The sequence below is a fragment of the Tetrapisispora phaffii genome, chromosome 1, assembly GCF_000236905.1.
Source record: "Tetrapisispora phaffii CBS 4417 chromosome 1, complete genome".
In the NCBI taxonomy this organism is placed as follows: domain Eukaryota; kingdom Fungi; phylum Ascomycota; class Saccharomycetes; order Saccharomycetales; family Saccharomycetaceae; genus Tetrapisispora; species Tetrapisispora phaffii.
In genome coordinates this window covers 716,784-741,163 of record NC_016520.1, presented here as the reverse complement: position 1 = coordinate 741,163, position 24,380 = coordinate 716,784, and the positions used below count along the sequence as shown (strand labels likewise).

The following is a 24,380-nucleotide window of genomic DNA, read 5'->3' as shown; positions in this document are numbered from 1 at the left end:
CATATATAATTACTAGATCTTCAATTTTGTCAACACATTGTTTAAGTTTTACTTATTATTTGTTGATGCATAAACTGAAGTTTAACATAACTCACAAAGAAATAAAATACACATCAGATATCCCATCAAAAAGAGATCAATTATAATTACCAATTGAATATGTATCCACATCAACATCATACATTCCAAGGAAGAAAGCTTACAGATCAGGAAAGAGCACGTTGCCTAGAATTCCAGGAAAATATCCATTATTCTCCACGTTACTCAGATGATACACACGAATATAGACATGTCATGCTACCGAAAGCCATGCTAAAAGTTATCCCATCAGACTATTTCAATTCTGAAACTGGTACGTTACGTATTTTAACAGAAGATGAATGGAGAGGGCTTGGTATCACACAATCTTTAGGTTGGGTTCATTTTGAATGTCATGCTCCAGAGCCACATATTTTGTTATTCAAAAGACCAATCAACTATGAAGCTGAACTAAGGGCTGCTGCTGCTCAGCAATCTCAACAACAATGAGTTCAATGAAATTAAATATTGTTTGGTAATAGTATCCTTCAACTTTGATCAATTTTTAGTTTTCATAAATATATTTGGACAGCTACATCAAATTATATTAAACTATATAGTATAAGCATTAAATTTTTTTTATCATTATTTTGTACTTCATATATTTATATAATGAAACTACTTTTTACCGATTTATGTGCAACAGAAGTTTTACAAAACTCAATTGCATCACATCTCCCAGATTAAAGGATTTAATGCTTAAATAAAAAGTGATATATTCTTCTTTTCTAAACTCATATTGTATTACAAACTCATCAGTAACGTATAGTTAACCAAAGTTCACGTTGCTAAAATAATAATCAGCATACTTATTTCAAAATTAACGTCAAAAGTATATCAATAAAATAGTAATAAGGTGAATTAATTAGTATCGTTTGGATTACTTGTTTCATTAGGGAAAGAATCGATGTCAGTCTCTCTTATGATATTTGGATTACTAATCTTTGAGTAACTTGCTTTTCTGATATTATTAAAATCATTTGATGTAGAAGATAAAGATCTTGTCCTTGCATAATTGACAAACATATTGGAGATTGGAGATGTTGGTGTCTGTTGCTGATTATTGTCAACAGTATTAGAATCTTGCATTGTAGTATTTATGCTAACAGGAATTTTCGGAACCGGTCTTCTTCTATTGGATATCATTATTGGAGTAGCAGGTAAAGTTTCAGGTGGACCTTCTTTTACTAAAATGTCTGGTAATTCCTCTTTTGTTAAAGAATTGATACTTTCATTTTTATAGAGTGTGGGCTCCTGATTTGCTGAGTCACGGTTTGATGGTTTAGGTTTTGTTGCTTCAGGTGTAACTGCGGCAGTTACTCTGTTAGTAATATCTTCATTAGTTTGCATCTGTTTTTCATTTTTTAAGTCGTTTGCGTTTTCAACAGATGATAAAGAATTTTCATCTTCTTCATTGTTATTAATAGTATCCTTATACCATTTGTTAATCTTCTTGATAGAATTTTTAAAATATTTTTTTGTAGTACCATTTTCATCACAGGTATTGGCTGAGCTTATTGATGCAGCATCATTATTGTCATCCTTCCCTGATGGCAATGCAAAACTGCCCTTGCTTTTTCTATATTGAATGGTATCCTTTAAATTTCCTACCTTTTGTAAAGTTCTCTGTTTTATATTTCCAGTTTTGGTACTCTGATTATCGAACGAGCTACTGATGGAGTTTATATCATCATTTAAATTATCATCAATATTTGAGACAGTGTTATTCGTTGTTGATTTAGATTTGTTGTCTTCTATATTATTATTAATTGTCTGAATAGTTGTTACGGAATCATCTCTGTTTTCATTTTTGTTCCAAATACCACCTCTGTAAATTTCATCAGTAGTTGGAAAAAAGACTAAATCATCCATAAATGGGAAAACTAATGATTCCTGAATACCTTCTATTAGCTTGTTTTTAATGGCATTTATTATTACATTGTATGATAGTTTAGAAGAACTAACGATTGGTTCAATATCAAAGTCCAACTTTGGATTTGATTCGAAAGCATACCATATTCTGTTTGATGGGGGTGGTTTTATTATTAGTATCATAGGGCCAGAAATTTCCTTAACTTTTATGGCTAGTTGAATTGAAACTTCTCTTTGTGTAAATCTAGAACCTAAATTGATTTGAACTTTAGTTGCGATATTAAGAGACAAATTACCCGTATAAAGTAAGTTACATGTTATCTTGGTTGAACCATCTGGAGATAATGCTGCCAATTTAGGGTTGGTAATCAATGGAGCTGAATTACCAACATCTACTTTTTCCACAATTAGATCATCTAGGAAACCTGGTTTGTTGATCTTACTCAATTTTTTACAGACAGAATTGTAAATAGCAGTATTTAAAGAATCAGTTTGTTGCAAAGAAAGAAATAAACGACCAATTAAGGCGTTAAACCATTGAGAATGTATTTGACCTTCAGTTGAATTTAAGTTCTGGATCAATAATAAAGTGTCATGAGTGTTCAAATGGGCTGTATTTGCGGACAGTGATGGGTCTAGTTTTGAAAGATGTGATATATTCTTTATACTAGTTTTTGAAGCATTAATTAATTGGAAATACCAATCTTCTTTATCCATATTATTATTGAAATACAAGTAATATGTTGATGGGGTTGAATTTGTATGTTGATTCATTGATGAATTCACAGATGGAGAGGTTGGAATAATACTATTATTAGTTTCATTGGTATTATTATTATAAATAAAATTGTTTTTATTAATTGTCCCTTCATCAAGTTTGATTGAATCATTATTTAAATCGTATTCAACCAGCGAATCTTGAAGAATGGCGATACATGTTCTCTTGGTAAATAAAGAGCCATCTACAACTTCTTTGTTTGGATTTCTTGGCCAGATAGTTAAAAAATTATTCTTCAAAGATATAGCATAGACTAAATCACTATTGGCGTCATCCTTCTTATATAGGAATAAATTACCATGTTTCAAAACAGCAAAGAAATTATGTTTTTTCTTCAATTGAGATCTTTCAAAATATTGTGGAGATTCTTTATTATTCAAATCAATATTTAAACTTGGAATCTCAGAGAAATGATAATAATATTTTTTAGTGACAGTAATCCAACCTTTCTTATAAACATTAACACCTTCATCCTCTAAAATTTTTCCCAATTTGAAATGCGGATCAACTTTCTTGGCCGTCAATAAACTATTATCATCACCATTATCATTAACTAGCTTTTTCTTGTCAACCTTATTCAGTTTAAGTATCACAAAAATTGATAATGGAATAAATGTAATGCCACCTAACAAGTAAATGAAAATAAATTCCTTAAGGCCAACCATATTGGAAGTTTTTTTCAGTACTTTGCAGTTATATAAAATTCAATTGAATCCCATTTAAGCATTAGTAAAATTATAATTAATAATTGATGAAACTTGTTTGTTGACGTTCTTGGATTGTTAAACTATTAAATTACCATCTTTTAAATATATTAGTCTCAGTTAATCAATATATTTGATATTAAAGAATGTCATTCTTGGCGCTTAGTATCAAGAAAGAAACCATTTTCCGGGTAATACCAGTACATTGTTACGCAACATGTGGATATGTGGTGATGGAGGTCATCAATGATAAATTTTAAAGGTCTAAAATTATATAGTAGTTCAATCCATATACATTAAGATAAGTGAGTATAATTATTATAACATAGCGTTTGACTTCCCATGGATCTTGAAGGTCTACTATGCAATTTGATTCTTATATGTGTTAAATATATACAATTTTTTAAGACAATAAAAGACCACATTGACATCGCTTCTCTCTCTAACTCATCTCTCTATGCGGAAATTTTCTAAAAAAATTTCAATTTAAAGGAAGAGCTTTAAGATTCAAATTCACAAAGGGGATAAGAAAAGATTAAAACAAGATATATATATATATATATGTGTGCATGTGTAGTTACTAATTGGTAGATATTCTTGTGTTTTGCCGGTAATTAAAATAATACAGTGAAATTAACACAAAAAGATTTAGGTTCCGTCATGTCAACTCAATCAGGTATTACTGCAGATAAGGCACTATTAGATAAATTAGCTACCGATGCTAGTGAAGGCGTAATTATCATTGTTGGTAAGATCTCCGATGATTTGTCTATTGTAGAATTTAAGGGTACACATTCCAGTATTGATGAGTTAAAAGCTAATCTGACTGAAGAACCAAGTTATATTTTCATTAAAGATTCCAATTGCTCAAAACCAGATCAGTATCAATTCATTTCGTATGTTCCGGATGAATCTCATGTTAGACTGAAGATGATATATGCGTCTACGAAAAATACTATTGTTAGACAGATTGGCACTAATTCAATTGACAAACAGCTATTGTTCACAGAACCATCAGAATTTACTGATGATCTGTTTAATGAGGAATTGGAATCTACTTTAAAGAATTTAGTATTATCTGAAAGTGAAAAATCAAGAATAATGATTAATGAGCAACAAAGAGAAATGAGAATGATGCAAAGTCAAAAATTGGTATCTCAGAACAATGGTACGGCTTCTTCATTGACTTTTAATGTAAATATTGAAAATAACCAATCCATCAAAGATTTGTTATCAAAAGATAATGTTATTTCTTTCAAAATTGATACAATCAATGAGAATGTTGAAATTCTAAATACTTTGTCAATTGAAAAACCAGAAGAGTTGGTGTTAACAGTTGATCATCCAAGTTACACTTTATACAAGAATGGAGACTTGATATATTTCATTTATTGTTGCCCATCAGGTAGTAAAGTTAAAGATCGTATGTTGTACGCATCAAATAGATTGGGTTTTATTAACTACTTAAATAGTACTGAAAAAATTGAGCTAGTAAAGACTATCGAAATTGGAGAGCCTGAAGAACTAGAAATTTCATTGATATCAAATTCCTCTTTTGAACAGAAAGAAGCAAGAGAGGAAGAAGAGAAAAAAGCTTCTCAAAATTCTTCAACAAAATTCAGTAGACCAAAGGGTCCGTCGAGAAAGAAAAGAATGTAGGAATATAATTTAATAAAAGATTCTCATCATAGTCATTTTGGTGCTGTTGATTATATAACTATACTAAATTGATTATTTCTAACTTTTAGAGGAATGAAAAATAACTTTGTGTTTCAAAAGAAGATGCATGTATAAATTTTTTGAAATATCTTAGTTATGTACTATTATAAATGATTCATATAACCTAAATTAACCAATTCAATCAAGACTAATCTCATGGCTTCGGAGTCGTAGTCTATGTCATCACTTTTGTATTCATAGTCAGATATTTTATATAGTTCCCTTGAAACCTTCTTATTTATCTTAGTAAAATCATTTATTCCTATTTTGTCAACACTAGTAGTTGCGTTTTTATTCAGTTCATGCAGTGCTTTTCTTACATGAGATTGTATTTGTGTCTTTGCTATTCGTAGTTGCTCTAAAGATTTCACCTTAGTCTGTTCATATAATTGTTGTGACAATACACTATTTATATCTCTTATTTGCCCATTATATATCATTATTTCATCCGAATTAAAAGTGAATACGTTATCATCTTTTATTTTAGGCATTTTAAATGCTGTTACTGATTCAAAGCATTGAATACAGTTCATCCAAGTCGCAGGCTCATTAGTCTCTAATGCCAATGATCTCAAACAACTGTCATGGTATATGATCTTACAAACTTGACAGCAGATGTTTATTTCTTGATTTGTTTCACCACATATACTGCATTGCAATATTTGTTTCTGTTTTTTTGAAGGCGTTAAATCGTTTTGTTTTGTTATAAAGGTTCCTATCAGTTCTTCTGGGTTATTGTTAGCTTCATTGTCATCATTAATATTCAAAATATTGCCAAAAGATTCATTTAGCTCAGCAACTCTTAAATCACTGTTATCGAAATCGTTTTCCATATCACTATCGTAATTTTCTTCAAATTCATCTGAAATAGCCTCATAGATAACACTCTCTTCTTCATTCAGCAAGGGATGGTAATCATTTCTTCGTATTCCCGTGGTCCCATGCATTGGTTGACGTCTAATTAACTCACAATATTCCTCAATTTTGTTAATATTAAATCCTGTTTTTAAAGTTATTTTAACAGGAGGTGATTGTATTTCAGGATAAATGTTTACACTAAGTTGATTTGTTTCAATTCTACATGTTGGACAATTTAAGTCGTTTGAGTAATTATGCCATGTTCTTATACAATCGATATGATATTTGTGATTGCAAGGTTCTAATTTTGCTATAGATTTGTCAATCGCATCCAAGCAGATGGCGCAAATGCTACTTACCATGGTTAGTTTGGTTGGCTTGATTGGCTTAGTACCGGTCATTTTAATAATAATAAGATTAGTAAGAATTATGTCTTTTAAAACTCATCGCTATTTGTAAATGATCTGAAAAATAAAGATATATTTAAAATGCAAGAGCACCAAAGATGTAGTTTTATAAACAAAAGTGAAAATAGACATACAGTTGTTATTAAAGTTCCAAGAGGGTCGAAGTTAAGAAATCCGTTTGATAGAAAGGCTTGACTTATCTTCGGAATCCACTAAACATCATAAAACAGAAAATATTTAAGTAATGTCCCGTCATCAATTTGATTTAGTTATGTGCATGAGGCAACCAGGCACTCATATAGGAATGGTTTGTGATAAATGTGATGGTAAATGCCCCATTTGTGATTCATATGTGAGACCAAAAAGTAAAGTAAGAATATGTGAGCAATGTTCATTTGGTAATACCAAAACTTATTGTATAATATGTGGTTTGCCTGGTACAAGCGAGGCATATTATTGTTGGGAATGTTGTAAATTAGAGAAACATCGAGATGGCTGTCCAAGAATTATTAATATCGGTAGTAATAAGGTTGACAAGTATTTCGAAAATAAAAACATAGGGAATAAATAACATTAGTGAAAGATTTGTTTTGGGACTAGCTTGGAAGTTAATCTAGAAAAATTGGCACATATAATTTCAGTTGTATTAAATATGCTGTTTGAGAGTGGTAATTATGCATTTCGAAATATATATCACTATACGAATTAATTTATATATATGTATATGTATATGTATATGTATATGTATATGAGATAATATTATGATTTTTTTGTTATACTCTAGTTTAAATTTATATTCAAATGCTATGAGCTAAGCTATTATTTATCTGTCGACAATACTTTAGGATGAAGTAACATTTACATTATTATGCTCATCAGTTGGGCATTTACTAAGGGAAATCTCGTTTAATTTTAAGAAATTTTCGCTGGATACTAAAGTATCTTTTTGATTCACATTCTTAGCAATATCAATGTACACAGCATTCCTTTTAATCTCATAAATTAAATATTCAAGTTGTACAGCCAGCTGTAACAGTTGACCATGTAATTCGTTACGAGTTTTGGAACTTATTGGAATGACATGACGGTAAAAAGAGAGTCGTAATTCAAGTCTTTTCAGTTTTTCAATCTTTTCTTGTTTGGACTTTATTAATTTGGCAATACGGCATTCGACAGATGTTCCAAGTAGTGAAATCACGGTATTGCATATGGTCCTTAATTTAACATAACATTTAGAAAACGTAGCAGAAACATTAATAGAGTCGATCCATTCATCTCTTTCTGTTTTAGACTGACATTTCCAAACATATTTCTTAGTTGGACTGCGTATGTATAATAATTTATCAGGATCTTCTTTACAGATTAGTTCCATATGATTCGAGAGTAGTAACCCATTATTTCCATTTTCCTCAGAATCTTCCTTGTTTTGTTTATCAACCAAGTTTTGAAAAGCTAATGGTCCGAGCTCATCCATCGAAACCATGGCTAGCAAACCATAAGTATCGATGGTAGGTTCAGCTAATTGACTAGGTCCTTGTGGATATTCTATAATGTAGTTTGATATTTTAGTATCTTCATCTACAACTAATTTAGGTTGTATCCAATCAAAATTACTAAAAATTAGTAAACCATATGATGTTAAAATCGCATACTCATGCTTCCAAAAAATTTTGTTACCATTTCCAACTAAAAAAGATTTCTTTGCGCAAGAAAATTCATGGATATCACCTAAATGAATTATCTTCAAATATAAGCAATCGTCATCTTTTGTTTCATTTATTATCTCGTAATTTAGATTGGCAATTGATTCAAATTGAGATCTATGGATCTTGAAATAGCCGCCCTTGAATTCTAAAAATGCTGAAAAATATTTAGAACACTGATCAAAATTGTTTCTGTAAATTGGTGTATTGATACATTGGACATCCCACATTTTATTTACATCACTTTCCATATTGATATCTAATAATGTATTGTTATATATGTGATGATATATATCAATATCATCTTTAGATGCATTGGCCGAATTATTCACCAATTGAGATGTTGATGAATAGCCGAGATAATTTGATAATGAGGACGAATTACTTCTTCCAATAATTGGAGGAACAAAAGGAAAGTGAGCAGACTGAGATAATAAACTATTTGATAGAATCAGTTTAGGGGAATAGATGGTAAGGGCTGGAGAAGAATTAGTCAAGTGTAACTCTAAGGTAGACATTTGTTTGTTACTTTTGAAATTTTCAGTTCTCGAGCTTATTGACTGTTCTTGATTATCGAATCCTAATCCAATTTTACTAAAATCAAATTTTGGTGATTCCTGAGAAGTGATGTTATCATAAAAATATGATAAAATTTCTTTTGGTATTATATTACCATTTGATTCAGTATCTTCATGAACCAAGTTGATAAATTGGTGCTTAGTCATTTTATCCTTATTGTTTGGATTATAATAATCAGTATGCAATATCAATAGTGAAAATACTATAAAATATACTTGACTTTCAGATTTCCAACCAGTGTGAATTGAATCTTTGTAATGCTGTTGATAATAAACTTTACTAAAATGCTGTAGTAATCTATCGATTTGTTGAGTTTCTTTTGGTAATTCAACAAACATAAGTAAAACACGCAGTGCGACATCCACAGGTAATTCTGCGAAGTTAAAACAATTTTCCAAAAAATAATCTAAAACGTTAAGTTTATATTCATCGTCAGCCTCTGTGAGTATGACACCAATTAGTTGTTGGTAATTTGATATCTTTGTCAAATAAGATTTGTATGTTTCATTCGGTTTGGGAATAGGTACAGGAGGTAGGTCTGATAAAGATAAAGTTTTACCTTGATTAGGGTCATCATTACTTGTCTGTTTTACATTGTTAAATGATGAAAAGCCTCTAAAACTTACAATGCTGCTGATAGTGTTTGCTAGCGAACTACTTCTCCGTCTTGTCAAATTGGATGTAGAAGAACTACTTGAATTAGATTTTACTATTTTAGGTCTTGGTAATGATCCGTGTGATGCTCTTGGGGATGAAGAAGTTTTAGTATAGTCAGTCTTAGAATTGATACTTGAAGTAGAAGAATTGTTAGTTTTGGAATTAACAATATGGGTACTAGTTTGGCCTCCACTTGTTGAACGAGAGTGTCCAAATTTGTTAGAATAAGAACTAACTAACCTTGCGGTCAATGATGAACTAGACGAATTCTTTTTTCTATGAAAAGGTGATGGATGTCTGTGTTTTTTTGATTCAATGGCATCTAATGTTCTACTACGACCTCTATTAATTTTTGGATTTACATTATCGTTATTGTCTATTCTAGTTTTCATTAAAGTTCTTGACTCATTTTTTGACGTGAGAATATCAGGATTTGAATAAACAGAGCTGGCTACTGAACCAATAGAATCTGAATGAACTTTCCTAATCGTTAATGTGTCTGGATCATTGCTTATATTCACTTTGGGGAAAGTCAAGGATGACTTTCTTGACAATTGTGTTTTGCTGCTATTAAGATCAATATTCGTTGACACTGAATTATTTACAAATTTTTCTGATGTGTAAGGTTCTGAACTTTTCCTACTGTGGGATATTCTTGTTTTCAAATCAAAACTAACTAAGTCAATCTCACTATTCATTACAGGTAACACTTGTGCTTTTTTTTTTATTTGTGTCCTACTAACAAGTATTTTTTTATCATTTATTTCACTGGACGTGTACTCTGACATAGAGCGGGTATCGATACTATTATATTTATATTCGTTATTGGAAGATAGAATATTATTAGATGTTTTTGTTTTTAGTGTTTTCAAAGATTCTTCAGTATTCGAGATTGGCTGTGCAGTGTTATTATTTCTCTTTCCGGATATCAAACTCAATTCAGGAATACTTATTTTCTTCTTTAATGTTTGAAATTTCGTTTGTTTCATTTTTTTAGGATCAAGAGTCCTCTCAGAGGTAGACCTTAAATCACTTTGATTAAAAGATTCTGACTTACTTGAACCATTATTATTATGTGGATTATTTGATTTGTTTTCAATCACAGTGTTTGTATTAACAATATTTCGATTTATAGTTATACTTCCGTCAGATTCAGAAGAAGTTGAATATTCACTACTTGTTCCATCATAATCGTTATTATTTTCAATATCTCGTATTTCTAAATTACCTATGTCTTGTAAATTCAAATCAAGCCTAGTACGGCGATCCTCTTCCTCTCCAGATTCGATGGCAACGTCATCATCGTCCTCGATGGATTTTTTCTTATTCAATGTTGTTCTATTCTTTTCATTCCCACCTGTATTTGAGTGAGAACTGAATATTCTTAATTTCAACCTTGCCGCAAGCGAATTGTTCATATTTGTAAAGTTAATATAGTTAAATGAAAAAGGGATTAAGATATAAATTGTGAAGTCAAAAAAAAATGATAAATGCAAATATATTTGTAATGCTTTGAAATGAATAGCTAAATAAAGCAATGATATTAACTCAGAATTCCAATAATGCCAAAGAAAGAAAGAAAGAAAAATTAATTGATAACAATGTTATTATTAGCAATATAATATAATATTGATATAGATTTTTTCAAACCTTTATAGTTGTAAAATGTTATTGAACCACAATGCTTCTTTATAAATGATAGACCAGCAAAATACAAGAACACTACCAGTCGTGTTTTTTTGTATGTTCTAACTATTGATTTCAATAGTAATGATATAACATATATACGCACGCATATATATATTTGGATGTCCTATAGTAAAAACTAATTCAATCAAATTAATTACTTGAGTATATAAAATGTAAATCTCACAATCTGAAACTGTAATTAATCAATAGAAAGACTTACACTAACAGCAAAAAAGGAATTAAAAAAATAAAGAAGGTTAATGAGTTCTTATTATTAAAAATCAATTAACTAAAATGATTAAGGCATCTAGTATTATAAATATTTTAAATTTAGTGCATAGAATGAATAATGTATATTTGTATATATTAATTATAACGTAGTAGTGATTGTTGCTAAAAGTGTAAATTCTAGGAAGGGGAAGCGTTTACAATGGTTGAATTGTCTGATAAAGTAATCAGAACGTCTAAAGAACATCCGTAGAAAACAAGAAATTTCAACTTCGAAATTTCGAAATGTCGAAAGAAAAACTGAAATTTTTTTGACGAATTTGATGAAAAAGTGAAGTTTTAAATTTGTTGTTTAATAATAAAATAAATGAAAAAAGATGAGATGAGCTTAACTGACCATAAAGAACTGAAATTTTAAAACATTGATTCGTGGAAGTAATGTTTAATTAAATCTTTAGATTATTAATTGTGGATTTTTTAGGTTGCAACTGTTGTTAATTTTTTCTTTATTTGGGTTAGTGAATAACTTATAGAACGATTAGGGTCTAAATTCGAAGAAATACAATATATACTTCTATTGTTGTTACCATGAGTTCTTTAAATGAAACTGAATCAATGGACAGTTTACCGTTTGTGAAAGAGGTTACTCCTTCGAGAGAATCTTCAGTGGTCAAGATCGTCGCTCCCTCTATTGAAGAGGTCACAGGTAATCCTGAGGAATTGAGGGCTTTGAGAGGGCAAGGTCGTTATTTCGGTATGTCCGAAGCAGATGGTGGGTTCATGGAATCTGAACCGAAATGTAATAATTGTTCTCAAAGAGGTCATTATAAGAGGGATTGTCCCCATGTGATCTGTACTTACTGCGGGTCTATGGATGACCATTACTCACAGCATTGTCCAAAGGCTATCATGTGTAGTAATTGTTCTGAAAAGGGTCATTATAAATCACAATGTCCTAAGAAATGGAAAAGAGTATTTTGCATTTTATGTAATAGTAAACTGCATTCAAGAGATAGATGTCCAAGTGTGTGGAGAGTTTATTTATTGAAAGAAACTAAGAAAAATGAAAAAAGACATTTACCTATGCATTTAATATTTTGTTATAATTGTGGATTGAAAGGCCATTTTGGTGATGATTGTAATAGACGACGTTCTTCGAGGGTTCCTTTGGATGATGGCAGTGCATTTTCTGGTGATAACGTTTGTGATGAGTTAAAGGAAGAGTATTTTCAAAATTTAACAGATTTTAAAAGAGAAAGCCGTTACGATTATGATATCACAAATGATTCTTTTGACTATAATGATTATGAATATGAAAACGAAGCTTATGATGGAAATGATTATGTAGGAAGATATAATGGGAACAGTAGTAACAGCAACAGCAGAAACAAAAATAAGAAAAGACAGTACTCTAATTTCAATCCGCCACCATACCAAGATGAAAGAAGGCATAAGAGATCAAAGAAATCTGACAATGGAAGAAATTCTAGAAGTGGAAATAGTAGTAATAATAATAATAATAATAATAATAATAATAATAATAATAATAAGACATCTACTACCTCACATCCTCTGGATTTCCCACGTAATAATAACAGATCCAATAATCGTTCAAATTCAAATTCAAATGGTGCAAGAAACACAGATAAGACCAGACACGGGAAATCAAAATCCAATAAATCCAAGGATTCAAGACACAATAAGCACAGGTCTCATAACGCTCATAAGTTTGAAAGACAATAATAATTGGGTCATTCTTTGAGTCACCATATTTTATGGTCAAAATAGTCAATTACGCATAGCATATAGATATTATATACATTTATCAATAGTGTTCTATGATAAAGTGATAAAAATGAATTTAAAAGCCAGTTAACTTTTCCCGTTTGGATCAGTGGGTAAATGATAGTCACGATTAGTTGCCTAATACAAAGGAGATCTTGCTAACATAGTAATATAATGTTGCAAAAAACAATGGTCCCTAGCGGGATCGAACCGCTGATCCCCGCGTTATTAGCACGATGCCTTAACCAACTGGGCCAAGGGACCATTTATTTCGTAATTCACAGGGGGAGAAGACTTCAGTATTCATTGAACCTTTTAGACTTATGGTGGAATTTTTAGAATAATGAATAATATTTTAAAGTAACGGTAGTCATTTTACCGTTTCTAGGCTCTGCTTGATACTAAGTTGAGGGCTTTAAAAATTAGAACGGAAATTACTGAGTAAATATCAAAACTGTGGACTACAAATATGCATGAGCGTCATTAACTGACGAGACTATTCCACTATGGTACAAATTTGCAAAGTCAGCTCAAGCATTTGTAATAATACTTTTAACTTATCTACCATGTATTGATAATGTCGATTACTTGTTTGCTGAAAAGGCTCGATTTTTTATAATTATGCTGAAGCCTTGAAAAATTATAAAAAGCACCCATGCTGATGGTTCAATCAACAACTTTTCAGACGTTATTACATTCCTATCTAATTATAAAATTTGGATATTATCATAGGTAACTGTCACGATTCTTAGATTTTAGTCATTAATCATGATAATAACATTGCAACCCAGCACCGTCAGTGTTAATTTAATTTGCACCCAGATTACACAAAGCATCTTGTATCAATATCTGGCGACAGTACTGTTATGACAAGAAGTGCCGAGAACTATCTAACTGGGAAAGATTCTGCAATAAATGATGAGAAATTTACACATTAGTAATTGTGTCATTATAAGTCTCTCATTGATTGATTGGTTCAATAGATATCACTAATTTTTTGAATGGATGCAGTAAATAGATATTGTATGATACTAAGTCATCGATAATGCTCAATAGTTGTATTCATTTCTTTAATATATTAATAGTAGTTAGATTATATACTCTATATTCAGATTAATCTCTCTGGTCTCTTGGACCTGGATCACTGAATTATTAACCATTGATTACCGGGGTTTATATGTACATAATATTTCAATCTACCGTTCTGTCCAACGAGACGACGTCATCGAGTTGAAGACGTATGGCAGACTGATGGTTCTACAGTACTATTTATGCATTAGAAATTCTGCTATTACATTCTTGCAGGCACTATTGTTTCAGGTTTGCAACAATAATCTCCTAAAAAGGTAATATCTGGTATCGTATAGTCACTTATACGTCCAGTGTCATTTCCAACAGATAAGATTTAAACTTAACGTCAAAGTAATAGCAGTTGTCACTTAACGTCCCCCTTCCCTTTTTAGTTTTGTGATTTGATATTACTTTAACTTCATTGTTGAGCCTATCGCAGGTAGGGTAATAACTTCCAAGAATCGTCTCACTTTTAAATTTAAAGGTATTATTTATTAATAGTAATTTACCATTCCTTTCAACTGAATAACTTGTATATTTACACCTGTATAAGAACGTCAGATTAGATATCAACGTGTATTAAATATTAACATCTTAATACTTTTCAAAATAATCTCTTAGTTTTATTGTGCTAGCTTAAGTGGGTGATTTTTCCTCAGGTTAACTTAGGAAATATCTAGTTAGAGTATTAATTAACTATTGAATCATAAGTGATTTGGAAGAACACTAAAAGTAAAGATATGTGCTGTTGTTGGATTTACTGTAGTGTTTCAGATTTAATTTTATATATTGTTGCCTTTTTCTTTCCACCTGTAGCAGTTTTACTGAGGTCAGGTATATGGTCACAAGATTTACTACTAAATATATTACTTACGATGCTCGGATATGTTCCTGGGATGATCCATGCATTTTACTATATTAATATCACCAGCCCATTGAGAAATAATGGTACAGAAACAGTGTATATATATCAACAAAACTGGGAAGCCAATAATAATAATAATAGAGATAATACAGAGTCATCAAATAGCGTTGGAAGAAGTTATCCATCCGTAGAAACTCCGCTACTTAACCCATCGACTAATGTACCAGGGGATAATAAGGTACAAAGTCCAGCACCTCCTCCATACACTGTTTAATATATAATATTCGATATTTAACGACATAGAACATCTATTTTATAAATAATAACCTAATACATGACACCTTCACAATAACTAGCAAGTTATCAGTTGCTTCAGCCTCATTGAACTCGTCTGATTAAATGCAAAAAAAGTGAAAACTACAACCATATGAAATCAGGTTAATTTTACCTTTAAACATTAAAAATTGTAAACGAATAAAGAAAGAAAGTAGACTTACATAGGTCTTTTAAATGTCATCCAGGTATGCCAAATAATTTTGATGAAATATAAAAATGATCAATTGGAATGAATCTGAAATATTAGTTGATAGAAAATCAAAATTTCAAGCTAGATGTTGTCCAATAAAAAATCAAAATGAAATAGAACCGATTCTATCTAACCTTCTCGCTCTCAATAAGTCAGTAGCTAAAGCAAGCCATCCTTATATGTATGCTTGGAGGACTGCAGATATAGTCACTCAAAATGATTCGAAGAATTCAAATAGCAACAATAAAAGTAATAAAAGCAATAAAAGTAATTCTAAAAAAACAAAAGATCTTATTTTGCCAACTACTTATAAGAATGTCCAACAAGGTTGTACTGATGGGGGTGAATCTGGTGCAGGCCAACGACTGTTGACACTACTGGAGAGATCGAATGTTATAAATGCGTTTGTTATAGTTACTCGATGGTATGGTGGTACTCCATTAGGTTCTGCAAGGTTCAGGCATATTTCAACAACGGCAGTTGAAAGTTTAAAAAAGGCAAAATTCTTATTGTGATAAATTAACAGAATACGAATGTCTATTGGGATCTACACAGCTTTGTAATGATATAAAAAATTTTACATAGATCATTACCATCGTATTTAGAATGTCATATTCAAACACATATGCTAAGTACATAATAAACTACCATGAAAAAGCATATTATAATGAGAATAGATTATATTATTATCGAATAAACAAATAAATATAAATTATACTATACACAGAATGTTATAAAATGTATTCTTTTAAATATACTTATATGGGTTTAAAATTCCTTTGGGATCGAAATGCTTTTTCAAATCCTTAATCATTTGTATTTCCCTTGGACTCTTTGAATATTGAATATAATTTTTCTTTTGAAAACCTACACCATGCTCAGCGCTTACTGAACCCTTCTTTTCGGAAATAAATTGATAAACAAAAGGTTCTAAAGCCTTTTCAACTTCTTTATTATATTCTCTTACTGCAACATTTAGATGTAAGTTACCATCACCGACGTGGCCATACCCGATAGCACTAATAACAGGTTTTGGTGCATCACCTACTAAACCTGCTTTAGTTAATCTTTCATTTGTAGCCTCTACTAAAGAATACAAGTCCTTCAATGGCAAGGAAACATCATATTTGTAAACACCACCACCGGCTTGGGAACATTCAGATATCATTTCTCTCCATTGCCATAACTTTTTTAATTCAGTTTCATCTTGAGCAATAACACCATCAACAACTAATTCTTCTTCCATTACTTTTTCCAAAAAGGTCTCTAGTTTTTCATCATTGTGCTCTTTATTAGATCCGGAAGTCTCAATCAAGATATAAAATGGATATTCATTTTCTAATGGAAATCCAATACCACCCATATGTGGTTTAGTTATTTCTTGCGACTTGCAATCCATAAATTCAAAAGCTGATAATATCTCAGAAAGCTCCTTCTTTGCTCTTACAAAAACTTTTTGAACAGTTTCAAAATCATTTACAGCAAGATAACTGACATTAAAAGACGTAGGCCTTATTGGTGCTAAAATTGAAACACCAGTAATGATACCTATTGTTCCTTCTGAACCAATGAACATCTGTTTTAAATCATAGCCTGTGTTGTCTTTTCTTAAAGAATGCATACTACTGACAATATCACCATTTGGCATAACTACTTCTAATCCTAAGACGCTTCCATGTAAAGATCCATATCTCAACAATCTTAAACCACCTGCATTTGTTGCCACAACACCACCAACATGACAAGAGCCTTTTGCTCCTAAATCTAATGGGAAAATGTATCCATTTTCTGCTAGAAAGTTGTCAGCATTCTCTAAAATGACACCTGCATCACAGTTGAATATACCAGAGACAGCATCAAAGTCTCTTATTTTATTTAAATTATTCATTGATAAAATGATTTCATCAAAGACTGGTACAGAACCCCCAACCAAACCAGTATTTCCACCTTGTGGAACAACAGCAAGTTCATTATCATAACAGTATTTCATAATTTTCGATACACTTTCCACATTTTTTGGTTTTAAAAGAACTTTTGATTGACCTCTATATTTTTTCATGAAATCTTCGTTAAATGAATCTAATGCATCTTCAGTGGTGGCAAGTGAGATTTCTGAAGGTGACAAAAATGATTTAAAATAATCGATGTCTTTCTCGTCAATTTTCTTATATATAGAATCACGTTTAATATTTGGATAAATATCAGCTGTGAATCTTGGCGGAGCTTTTGTAGAGTAGTGATTTTGATTTCTTATTCTACCAACTGTTTTAGAATTACCGTGGGCCTGGTTTTGAGCACGAATAATAGCGTCATTTTTATTAGGAAATGCCAAATCAGTATGTCTATTGAATAAAGAATAGAATCTGGATTTGCTTAACTGTTGTTGAATTAGCAAGAGATTTGGTTTATTAGCAGATTTCAGTAGACTTGATCTAAGCATTGTTACAGTATTTTTTTACAAAAAAAAATGAACCAAGTTTAGTAGTCTTATTGATTGATCAATTATAAAAGTAATTCGAATGAAAAAATGATACAAATTTTCAAATAAATCTTGAACAGTGATGTATTTACGTTTTTTTGAATCTTGATTCTTCTTATAACTAGTTATAAATGTATTAATTATTCGCCGATTCCATGAGATTCTTTCCAAACAGGCATGATTTTTTTATTTTTTTCTTAATTTTCCTCCTTTATAATCACGCTGGATGACTGTATAGGCATTGAGTCTTTAGTTTATAACTGACACATTCCATGTTGAAAGTAATGGTATATGGGGACTTAACAGATAAATACAATTCACTAATTGACCAATCTATAACGAAGCTACCGTTATTAGGAGTGAAATTTCATATTCAAATTGAACCTTATAAGAATACACTTGAACTATGGTACAGTAGATAAAAGAATAAAAATATGGATAGAGTATGCTAATTTCTTGTATTATATATATATACTCTTTATTTTTATTCTTTCATTTTGACACTAGAATAAATTTTGAAATTAAAATGATTATGTAACTGTTCATATATTCATTCATTTGTTTATAAAATTCATATCTTATTAACTCTTTGTTCTAGCATTTGTGCATTCAAATTATTAAAACTACGGTATATTAACAAAACATAAACTTAGTAATACCTTTTTTAGTCGAAGTTCCAGTAAAATGCAGAGATATATCAAAGGTTATTACATAAATCTAACTTCTAAGAATAATAGCAACATTATTCAATCATTAAAAGTAGTTTTAAGAAGTCGCTACTTATATAAATGCTTGTTAAAAGACGTCAATATTACTGATATCTTACTTATTTACCCTACAATTCCCATGAAAACCCTTAAAACTAACAAATCTCAAAATTTAATTAAATGGTACTCTAGATAAAATTAAAAATATGAGAGGATCATCACACTGTCCAAACAATTATTTATCGATATAACATACTCTTTAAGAATTGTATTGCTGATAAATTATTTCCACCACGAAGTTCATTTCGAAATATCGACAGCAGCACTAAAATCTAATTATGTCAGCCAAGGTAGTGCACGATGCTTCTTGCATTTTTTGTAAAATCATTAAAGGTATGGTTTAGAAAACTAATTGACGAGGGTTCGTTTTATATTTTATATCAGTAATTTACTAACAGTTTCAATTTGATAATACTTAGGCGAAATTCCATCTTTTAAATTAATTGAAACTGAATATACTTATTCATTTTTAGATATTCAACCAACCTCGAAGGGTCATGCTTTAATCATTCCAAAATATCACGGTGCTAAATTGCATAACATTCCTGATGAATATTTAACCGATATACTACCAATTACTAAGAAGTTAACAAAAGTTTTAGGAATCGATAATGACGGATCCGACGGTTTTGGGTACAACATTTTACAAAACAATGGTAAATTAGCACATCAAGAAGTCGATCACGTTCATTTCCATTTGATTCCAAAATTCGACAAGGAATCTGGTCTAATCATAGGATGGCCAACAGAAGAAACTGATTTCGAAAAGTTAGGTGAATACCATAAAGAACTCTTAAAGAAATTAGAGTCTCTAGAATAATTTACATAGCTTTTAAATACATAAGTATATATAATGCTATTGATTTTTATTATTGTAAACCATTAGAATAAAACATACAATTAGCACAACAATACATTCTTCACACACACAACATACACGTATATATAGTATATCCCTTGTAATTTTTATTAAATTGATTACTTATCAATAGTTTCATTTTTCTCTCCCATCTCATTTCAAAATAAGACCATTTACAATTTAAGAGGAAAGATGAGTCGTTTAGATAGAACATTAACACATATACACATACATATATATATATATAAACCATCAATTGTCTATTTTTGTTAGATCAATGTTTTAAATAAATAATTATAATTAATATCATCAAGTTGCACTTGTTAAGTAGTTATTAACAATGTTCTTTACTTAAATATTCATGTCGTTTGAGTTGTTACCGCCAGTGCCACCTGTTCAGTCGATTCCTTATTTCTATTATGTAACTTGTTAATTATGCAAATAAACGTCCGCAAAGATAGTTATGTATATATGGAGAGAGAGAGAGGGTGGCAAATTCATTTTAAAGCGTATTCCGGGCTATTTAGAAAATGAGAATATAGAGATAAAGAGAAACTAACCACATTATTTCAAGGATTATTATATAAATATGTTATAGTTCATTTATAGATAATTATATTTATTGATTTTGTTTTTTAAATTCTTGTTTTGTATTAGAGGATTGGTATAATATCGAGAACGTTTATTTTTTTCTTGTGACTCTTTAGATTTGTTGTGAGGAAACTGAAACATATAAAAGATTATACGTACTACTGATCTTCAATCATGGGAGAAGAAAAAAAAGCGTTATTAGATGCTTCTGGTGCTGAGCATCAAGATGAAGATAGAACTGCTACTGCTATTTTGAGATCCAAGAAGAAAGATAATGCTTTGTTAGTTGATGATGCTGTCAATGATGACAATTCTGTTATTGCTATTAATTCCAATACTATGGATAAGCTAGAATTATTTAGAGGTGACACTGTCTTGGTTAAAGGTAAGAAGAGAAAAGATACTGTTTTGATCGTTTTGATCGATGATGATTTGGAAGATGGTATGTGTAGAGTTAATCGTATTGTTAGAAACAATTTGAGAATCAGGTTAGGTGATCTGATAACAGTCCATCCATGTCCAGATATCAAATACGCTACCAGAATTTCTGTTCTACCAATTGCTGATACTATTGAAGGTATTACTGGTAATTTATTTGATGTTTTCTTAAAGCCATATTTCGTTGAAGCCTACAGACCAGTTAGAAAAGGTGACCATTTCGTTGTAAGAGGTGGTATGAGACAAGTTGAATTTAAAGTCGTTGATGTCGAACCTGATGAGTTTGCCGTTGTTGCACAAGATACCGTTATTCACTGGGAAGGTGAACCAATTAATAGGGAAGATGAAGAAAATAATATGAATGAAGTTGGTTATGATGACATTGGTGGTTGTAGAAAACAAATGGCTCAAATTAGAGAAATGGTTGAATTACCATTAAGACATCCACAATTATTCAAAGCTGTCGGTATTAAACCACCAAGAGGTGTTCTTATGTATGGTCCTCCAGGTACCGGTAAAACTCTGATGGCTAGAGCTGTCGCTAACGAAACCGGTGCTTTCTTTTTCTTGATCAACGGTCCAGAAGTTATGTCAAAAATGGCAGGTGAATCTGAATCTAACTTAAGAAAAGCTTTTGAAGAAGCCGAAAAAAATGCCCCTGCTATTATCTTTATTGATGAAATCGATTCCATTGCTCCAAAAAGAGACAAGACAAACGGTGAAGTTGAAAGAAGAGTCGTTTCACAATTATTAACTTTAATGGATGGTATGAAAGCAAGATCTAATGTTGTCGTTATTGCTGCCACTAATAGACCAAACTCTATTGATCCTGCCTTAAGAAGATTTGGTAGATTCGATCGTGAAGTTGATATTGGTATTCCAGATGCCACCGGTAGATTAGAAGTCTTACGCATTCATACTAAGAACATGAAATTATCAGATGATGTTGATTTAGAAACTTTAGCTGCAGAAACTCATGGTTATGTTGGTGCTGATATTGCATCATTATGTTCCGAAGGTGCTATGCAACAAATTCGTGAAAAAATGGACTTGATTGATTTAGATGAAGACGAAATAGATGCTGAAGTTTTGGATTCTCTTGGTGTAACTATGGATAACTTCAGATTTGCCTTAGGTAACTCCAACCCATCTGCCTTACGTGAAACTGTTGTCGAAAGTGTCAATGTTACTTGGGATGATATTGGTGGTTTAGATGAAATTAAGAGAGAATTAAGAGAAACTGTTGAATACCCTGTCTTACATCCAGACCAATATACTAAATTCGGTCTATCTCCATCTAAAGGTGTTTTGTTTTATGGTCCACCAGGTACTGGTAAAACTTTACTGGCTAAAGCTGTCGCAACTGAAGTTTCTGCTAACTTTATTTCAGTCAAAGGTCCGGAATTATTAAGTATGTGGTATGGTGAATCCGAATCTAATATTCGTGATATTTTTGACAAAGCTAGAGCTGCTGCACCAACTGTTGTTTTCTTAGATGAATTGGATTCTATTGCTAAGGCTAGAGGTAATTCTCAAGACAACGTCGGTGATAGAGTTGTTAACCAATTATTAACTGAAATGGATGGTATGAATGCAAAGAAAAACGTTTTCGTTATTGGTGCAACAAATAGACCAGATCAAATCGATCCAGCTATTCTAAGACCAGGTAGATTAGATCAATTGATTTACGTTCCACTACCTGATGAAGTTGGTAGATTATCTATTTTAGAAGCTCAATTAAGAAAATCTCCATTAGAACCTGGTTTAGACTTACGTGCTATTGCTAAAGCTTCACAAGGTTTCTCTGGTGCTGATTTATCATACATTGCCCAAAGAGCTGCTAAATTTGCTATCAAAGATTCTATCGAAGCTCACAAACTTGCTGAAAGCAAAAAAGTGAAATCCGAAGAAGATGTTGAAATGTCCGATGTCAAACAAGAAGCTGAAGTTGAAGAAGTCGACCCAGTTCCATTTATCACAAAAGAACATTTTGCTGAAGCTATGAAAACAGCCAAACGTTCTGTCTCCGATGCCGAATTACGTCGTTATGAAGCATATTCACAACAAATGAAGGCCTCTAGAGGTCAATTTAGTAATTTCAACTTTGGTGACTCAACTTTAGGTGCAAACAGTGATGCTAATAATGGCACCACTGGCGCTTCTGGTGCTGATTTTGCTTCTGGTGCTGCCGAAGAAGATGATGACTTATACAGTTAGTTTGGAATGTATATTGGAGTATATAGGAATTTGAAATGTTCAATATAATTACATATAAATGAAAAATAGTAATTAATTATGTTAAGGTTTTTTGTTAATCATTTGCATATAAATATACATATACATTACTTATGCTATATTTAGAAACTTAACTTGTTCAGGCTAGTTCTAGTCATATCGTAAATATAATTTATAGTATACACATATAAAAGTGAATCTGTACTACATAAATATTGTATTTGCCAATAGAAAATAATTAAAAAGAATAAATTATATATAATGGATGCATAATTTGGGAACTAGTAAATGACTTCTTTGATATAGTTTTAAAACCGAGAGTTAGAAGAATGAATGTAATGCTGCAGATCTTTTAATAGTGATCTTATTATGTTGGGTAATGTTGTCAATGTATTTGGAATTAATTTCATCAATGATCTCAATCGAATCATTGTTACAAATATTATCTTCATCAACCAAACTACTAGCAACACTTGATGGAGAGTGGTCTTTGTCTGTATAAGATTGGAACGACGCCAGAGAAGGTAATGAATAGTCTGAATTCGAATAAGATAATAAAGAAGTTTTTGTCTCTTCGAGTGGAATGTTATTATGGTGATTAATGCATGAAAGATCCTCTTGTAATTGGATAGAGGATGAGTTTACTGATGGGATGTTCATCAATAAAGAATTTTGTCTTTGTTTCATCATCATGTCTTGTTTAATTGGTTCCAAAAAATATGATAAAGAAGAGAATAATTCTTCTTGCGATATACTGACATTCCAATCAAAGTAATTCAAAAGTTCCCTTTCGATGGTGTTAACTTCACGTAAATGGATATAACTTTCGGTATATTTTGCCCAATGCTTATTCAATGGTGATGAATCATTTAGTGATTTTGCAGATAAAATCAAACAACCTAAGAAAATTCTATGCCTTGTAGATTCAATACCATATACATTTGATGGTATAATTTTTTTCAATTTTTCTAATAAAACAGTTGTTGCCATTAAAGTTGGGGTCTGCACATTTGATTTCACACAAATATTTTTAATAAATTTAGCTAATGGAGGAGGTGGTAATGCAATGGAGACCATGCTGTTACTATTCTTAATGTTAATGATAGATTCAGTAAGGGCACAAATGTAATTGATCATTTCCTTATTTATTGGAACTTTGTTAAATTTCAATAGAGCCTCGTAGTCCGACATGACGTGATAAACTGTGAAATATTATTATTATTAATATTTTATAGCGAATGATTGGAGATCTATGTGTCAATATTAATTAGATCTATGCAAAATAAAGACAAACGAAAAATAAGTTAATGAATGGAATGGGGGATGTAAAATAAAAAGAAAAGGAAGAACTTTATTATTACTGTAACGTATTTATCGTTCTGCTGTCAGCTTTTTTGAGATATGACAAACGATCTTAAATGGAAGAAGAGGATAAAACGTTTATAAAAAGATTTGGCCTTAACAACGAATCATCAAGTATTCAGTTATAAAC

General features: G+C 31.0%; 13 protein-coding genes and 1 non-coding gene across 14 annotated transcripts; 8 read left to right on the top strand and 6 right to left on the bottom strand.

Moving 5' to 3' along the window:
• Positions 1-159: 159 nt before the first annotated feature.
• Positions 160-528, top strand: CKS1 (cyclin-dependent protein kinase regulatory subunit CKS1; the record flags this gene model as incomplete). The annotated part of the gene is made up of 1 exon (XM_003683800.1): positions 160-528. The coding sequence occupies one exon, from the start codon at positions 160-162 to the stop codon at positions 526-528; it is 369 nt and encodes a 122-aa protein (XP_003683848.1).
• Positions 529-939: 411 nt separating this feature from the next.
• Positions 940-3,393, bottom strand: NVJ2 (Nvj2p; the record flags this gene model as incomplete). The annotated part of the gene is made up of 1 exon (XM_003683799.1): positions 940-3,393. The coding sequence occupies one exon, from the start codon at positions 3,391-3,393 to the stop codon at positions 940-942; it is 2,454 nt and encodes an 817-aa protein (XP_003683847.1).
• A 699-nt stretch (positions 3,394-4,092) lies between these two features.
• TWF1 (twinfilin TWF1) lies at positions 4,093-5,091 on the top strand (the record flags this gene model as incomplete). The annotated part of the gene is made up of 1 exon (XM_003683798.1): positions 4,093-5,091. The coding sequence occupies one exon, from the start codon at positions 4,093-4,095 to the stop codon at positions 5,089-5,091; it is 999 nt and encodes a 332-aa protein (XP_003683846.1).
• Positions 5,092-5,255: 164 nt separating this feature from the next.
• On the bottom strand, positions 5,256-6,410 carry ASR1 (ubiquitin-protein ligase ASR1; the record flags this gene model as incomplete). The annotated part of the gene is made up of 1 exon (XM_003683797.1): positions 5,256-6,410. One exon carries the CDS (start codon positions 6,408-6,410, stop codon positions 5,256-5,258), a length of 1,155 nt encoding a protein of 384 aa, XP_003683845.1.
• Positions 6,411-6,660: 250 nt separating this feature from the next.
• RDS3 (U2 snRNP complex subunit RDS3) lies at positions 6,661-6,987 on the top strand (the record flags this gene model as incomplete). Its single annotated transcript, XM_003683796.1, has 1 exon — positions 6,661-6,987. One exon carries the CDS (start codon positions 6,661-6,663, stop codon positions 6,985-6,987), a length of 327 nt encoding a protein of 108 aa, XP_003683844.1.
• A 270-nt stretch (positions 6,988-7,257) lies between these two features.
• SYT1 (Arf family guanine nucleotide exchange factor SYT1) lies at positions 7,258-10,773 on the bottom strand (the record flags this gene model as incomplete). The annotated part of the gene is made up of 1 exon (XM_003683795.1): positions 7,258-10,773. The coding sequence occupies one exon, from the start codon at positions 10,771-10,773 to the stop codon at positions 7,258-7,260; it is 3,516 nt and encodes a 1,171-aa protein (XP_003683843.1).
• Positions 10,774-11,860: 1,087 nt separating this feature from the next.
• TPHA0A03310 (zinc finger CCHC domain-containing protein) lies at positions 11,861-13,015 on the top strand (the record flags this gene model as incomplete). The annotated part of the gene is made up of 1 exon (XM_003683794.1): positions 11,861-13,015. One exon carries the CDS (start codon positions 11,861-11,863, stop codon positions 13,013-13,015), a length of 1,155 nt encoding a protein of 384 aa, XP_003683842.1.
• Positions 13,016-13,247: 232 nt separating this feature from the next.
• Positions 13,248-13,321, bottom strand: TPHA0Atrna10I. The gene has a single exon. It is a non-coding gene; the product is annotated as a tRNA-Ile (tRNA).
• Positions 13,322-14,868: 1,547 nt separating this feature from the next.
• Positions 14,869-15,267, top strand: SNA4 (Sna4p; the record flags this gene model as incomplete). The annotated part of the gene is made up of 1 exon (XM_003683793.1): positions 14,869-15,267. One exon carries the CDS (start codon positions 14,869-14,871, stop codon positions 15,265-15,267), a length of 399 nt encoding a protein of 132 aa, XP_003683841.1.
• Positions 15,268-15,545: 278 nt separating this feature from the next.
• Positions 15,546-16,034, top strand: TPHA0A03290 (uncharacterized protein; the record flags this gene model as incomplete). The annotated part of the gene is made up of 1 exon (XM_003683792.1): positions 15,546-16,034. One exon carries the CDS (start codon positions 15,546-15,548, stop codon positions 16,032-16,034), a length of 489 nt encoding a protein of 162 aa, XP_003683840.1.
• Positions 16,035-16,267: 233 nt separating this feature from the next.
• DLD2 (D-lactate dehydrogenase) lies at positions 16,268-17,959 on the bottom strand (the record flags this gene model as incomplete). The annotated part of the gene is made up of 1 exon (XM_003683791.1): positions 16,268-17,959. The coding sequence occupies one exon, from the start codon at positions 17,957-17,959 to the stop codon at positions 16,268-16,270; it is 1,692 nt and encodes a 563-aa protein (XP_003683839.1).
• Positions 17,960-19,043: 1,084 nt separating this feature from the next.
• HNT1 (adenosine 5'-monophosphoramidase) lies at positions 19,044-19,585 on the top strand (the record flags this gene model as incomplete). The annotated part of the gene is made up of 2 exons (XM_003683790.1): positions 19,044-19,098; positions 19,185-19,585. 2 exons carry the CDS (start codon positions 19,044-19,046, stop codon positions 19,583-19,585), a joined length of 456 nt encoding a protein of 151 aa, XP_003683838.1.
• An 804-nt stretch (positions 19,586-20,389) lies between these two features.
• CDC48 (AAA family ATPase CDC48) lies at positions 20,390-22,870 on the top strand (the record flags this gene model as incomplete). Its single annotated transcript, XM_003683789.1, has 1 exon — positions 20,390-22,870. The coding sequence occupies one exon, from the start codon at positions 20,390-20,392 to the stop codon at positions 22,868-22,870; it is 2,481 nt and encodes an 826-aa protein (XP_003683837.1).
• Positions 22,871-23,209: 339 nt separating this feature from the next.
• Positions 23,210-24,079, bottom strand: TPHA0A03250 (cyclin family protein; the record flags this gene model as incomplete). The annotated part of the gene is made up of 1 exon (XM_003683788.1): positions 23,210-24,079. One exon carries the CDS (start codon positions 24,077-24,079, stop codon positions 23,210-23,212), a length of 870 nt encoding a protein of 289 aa, XP_003683836.1.
• Positions 24,080-24,380: the final 301 nt, after the last annotated feature.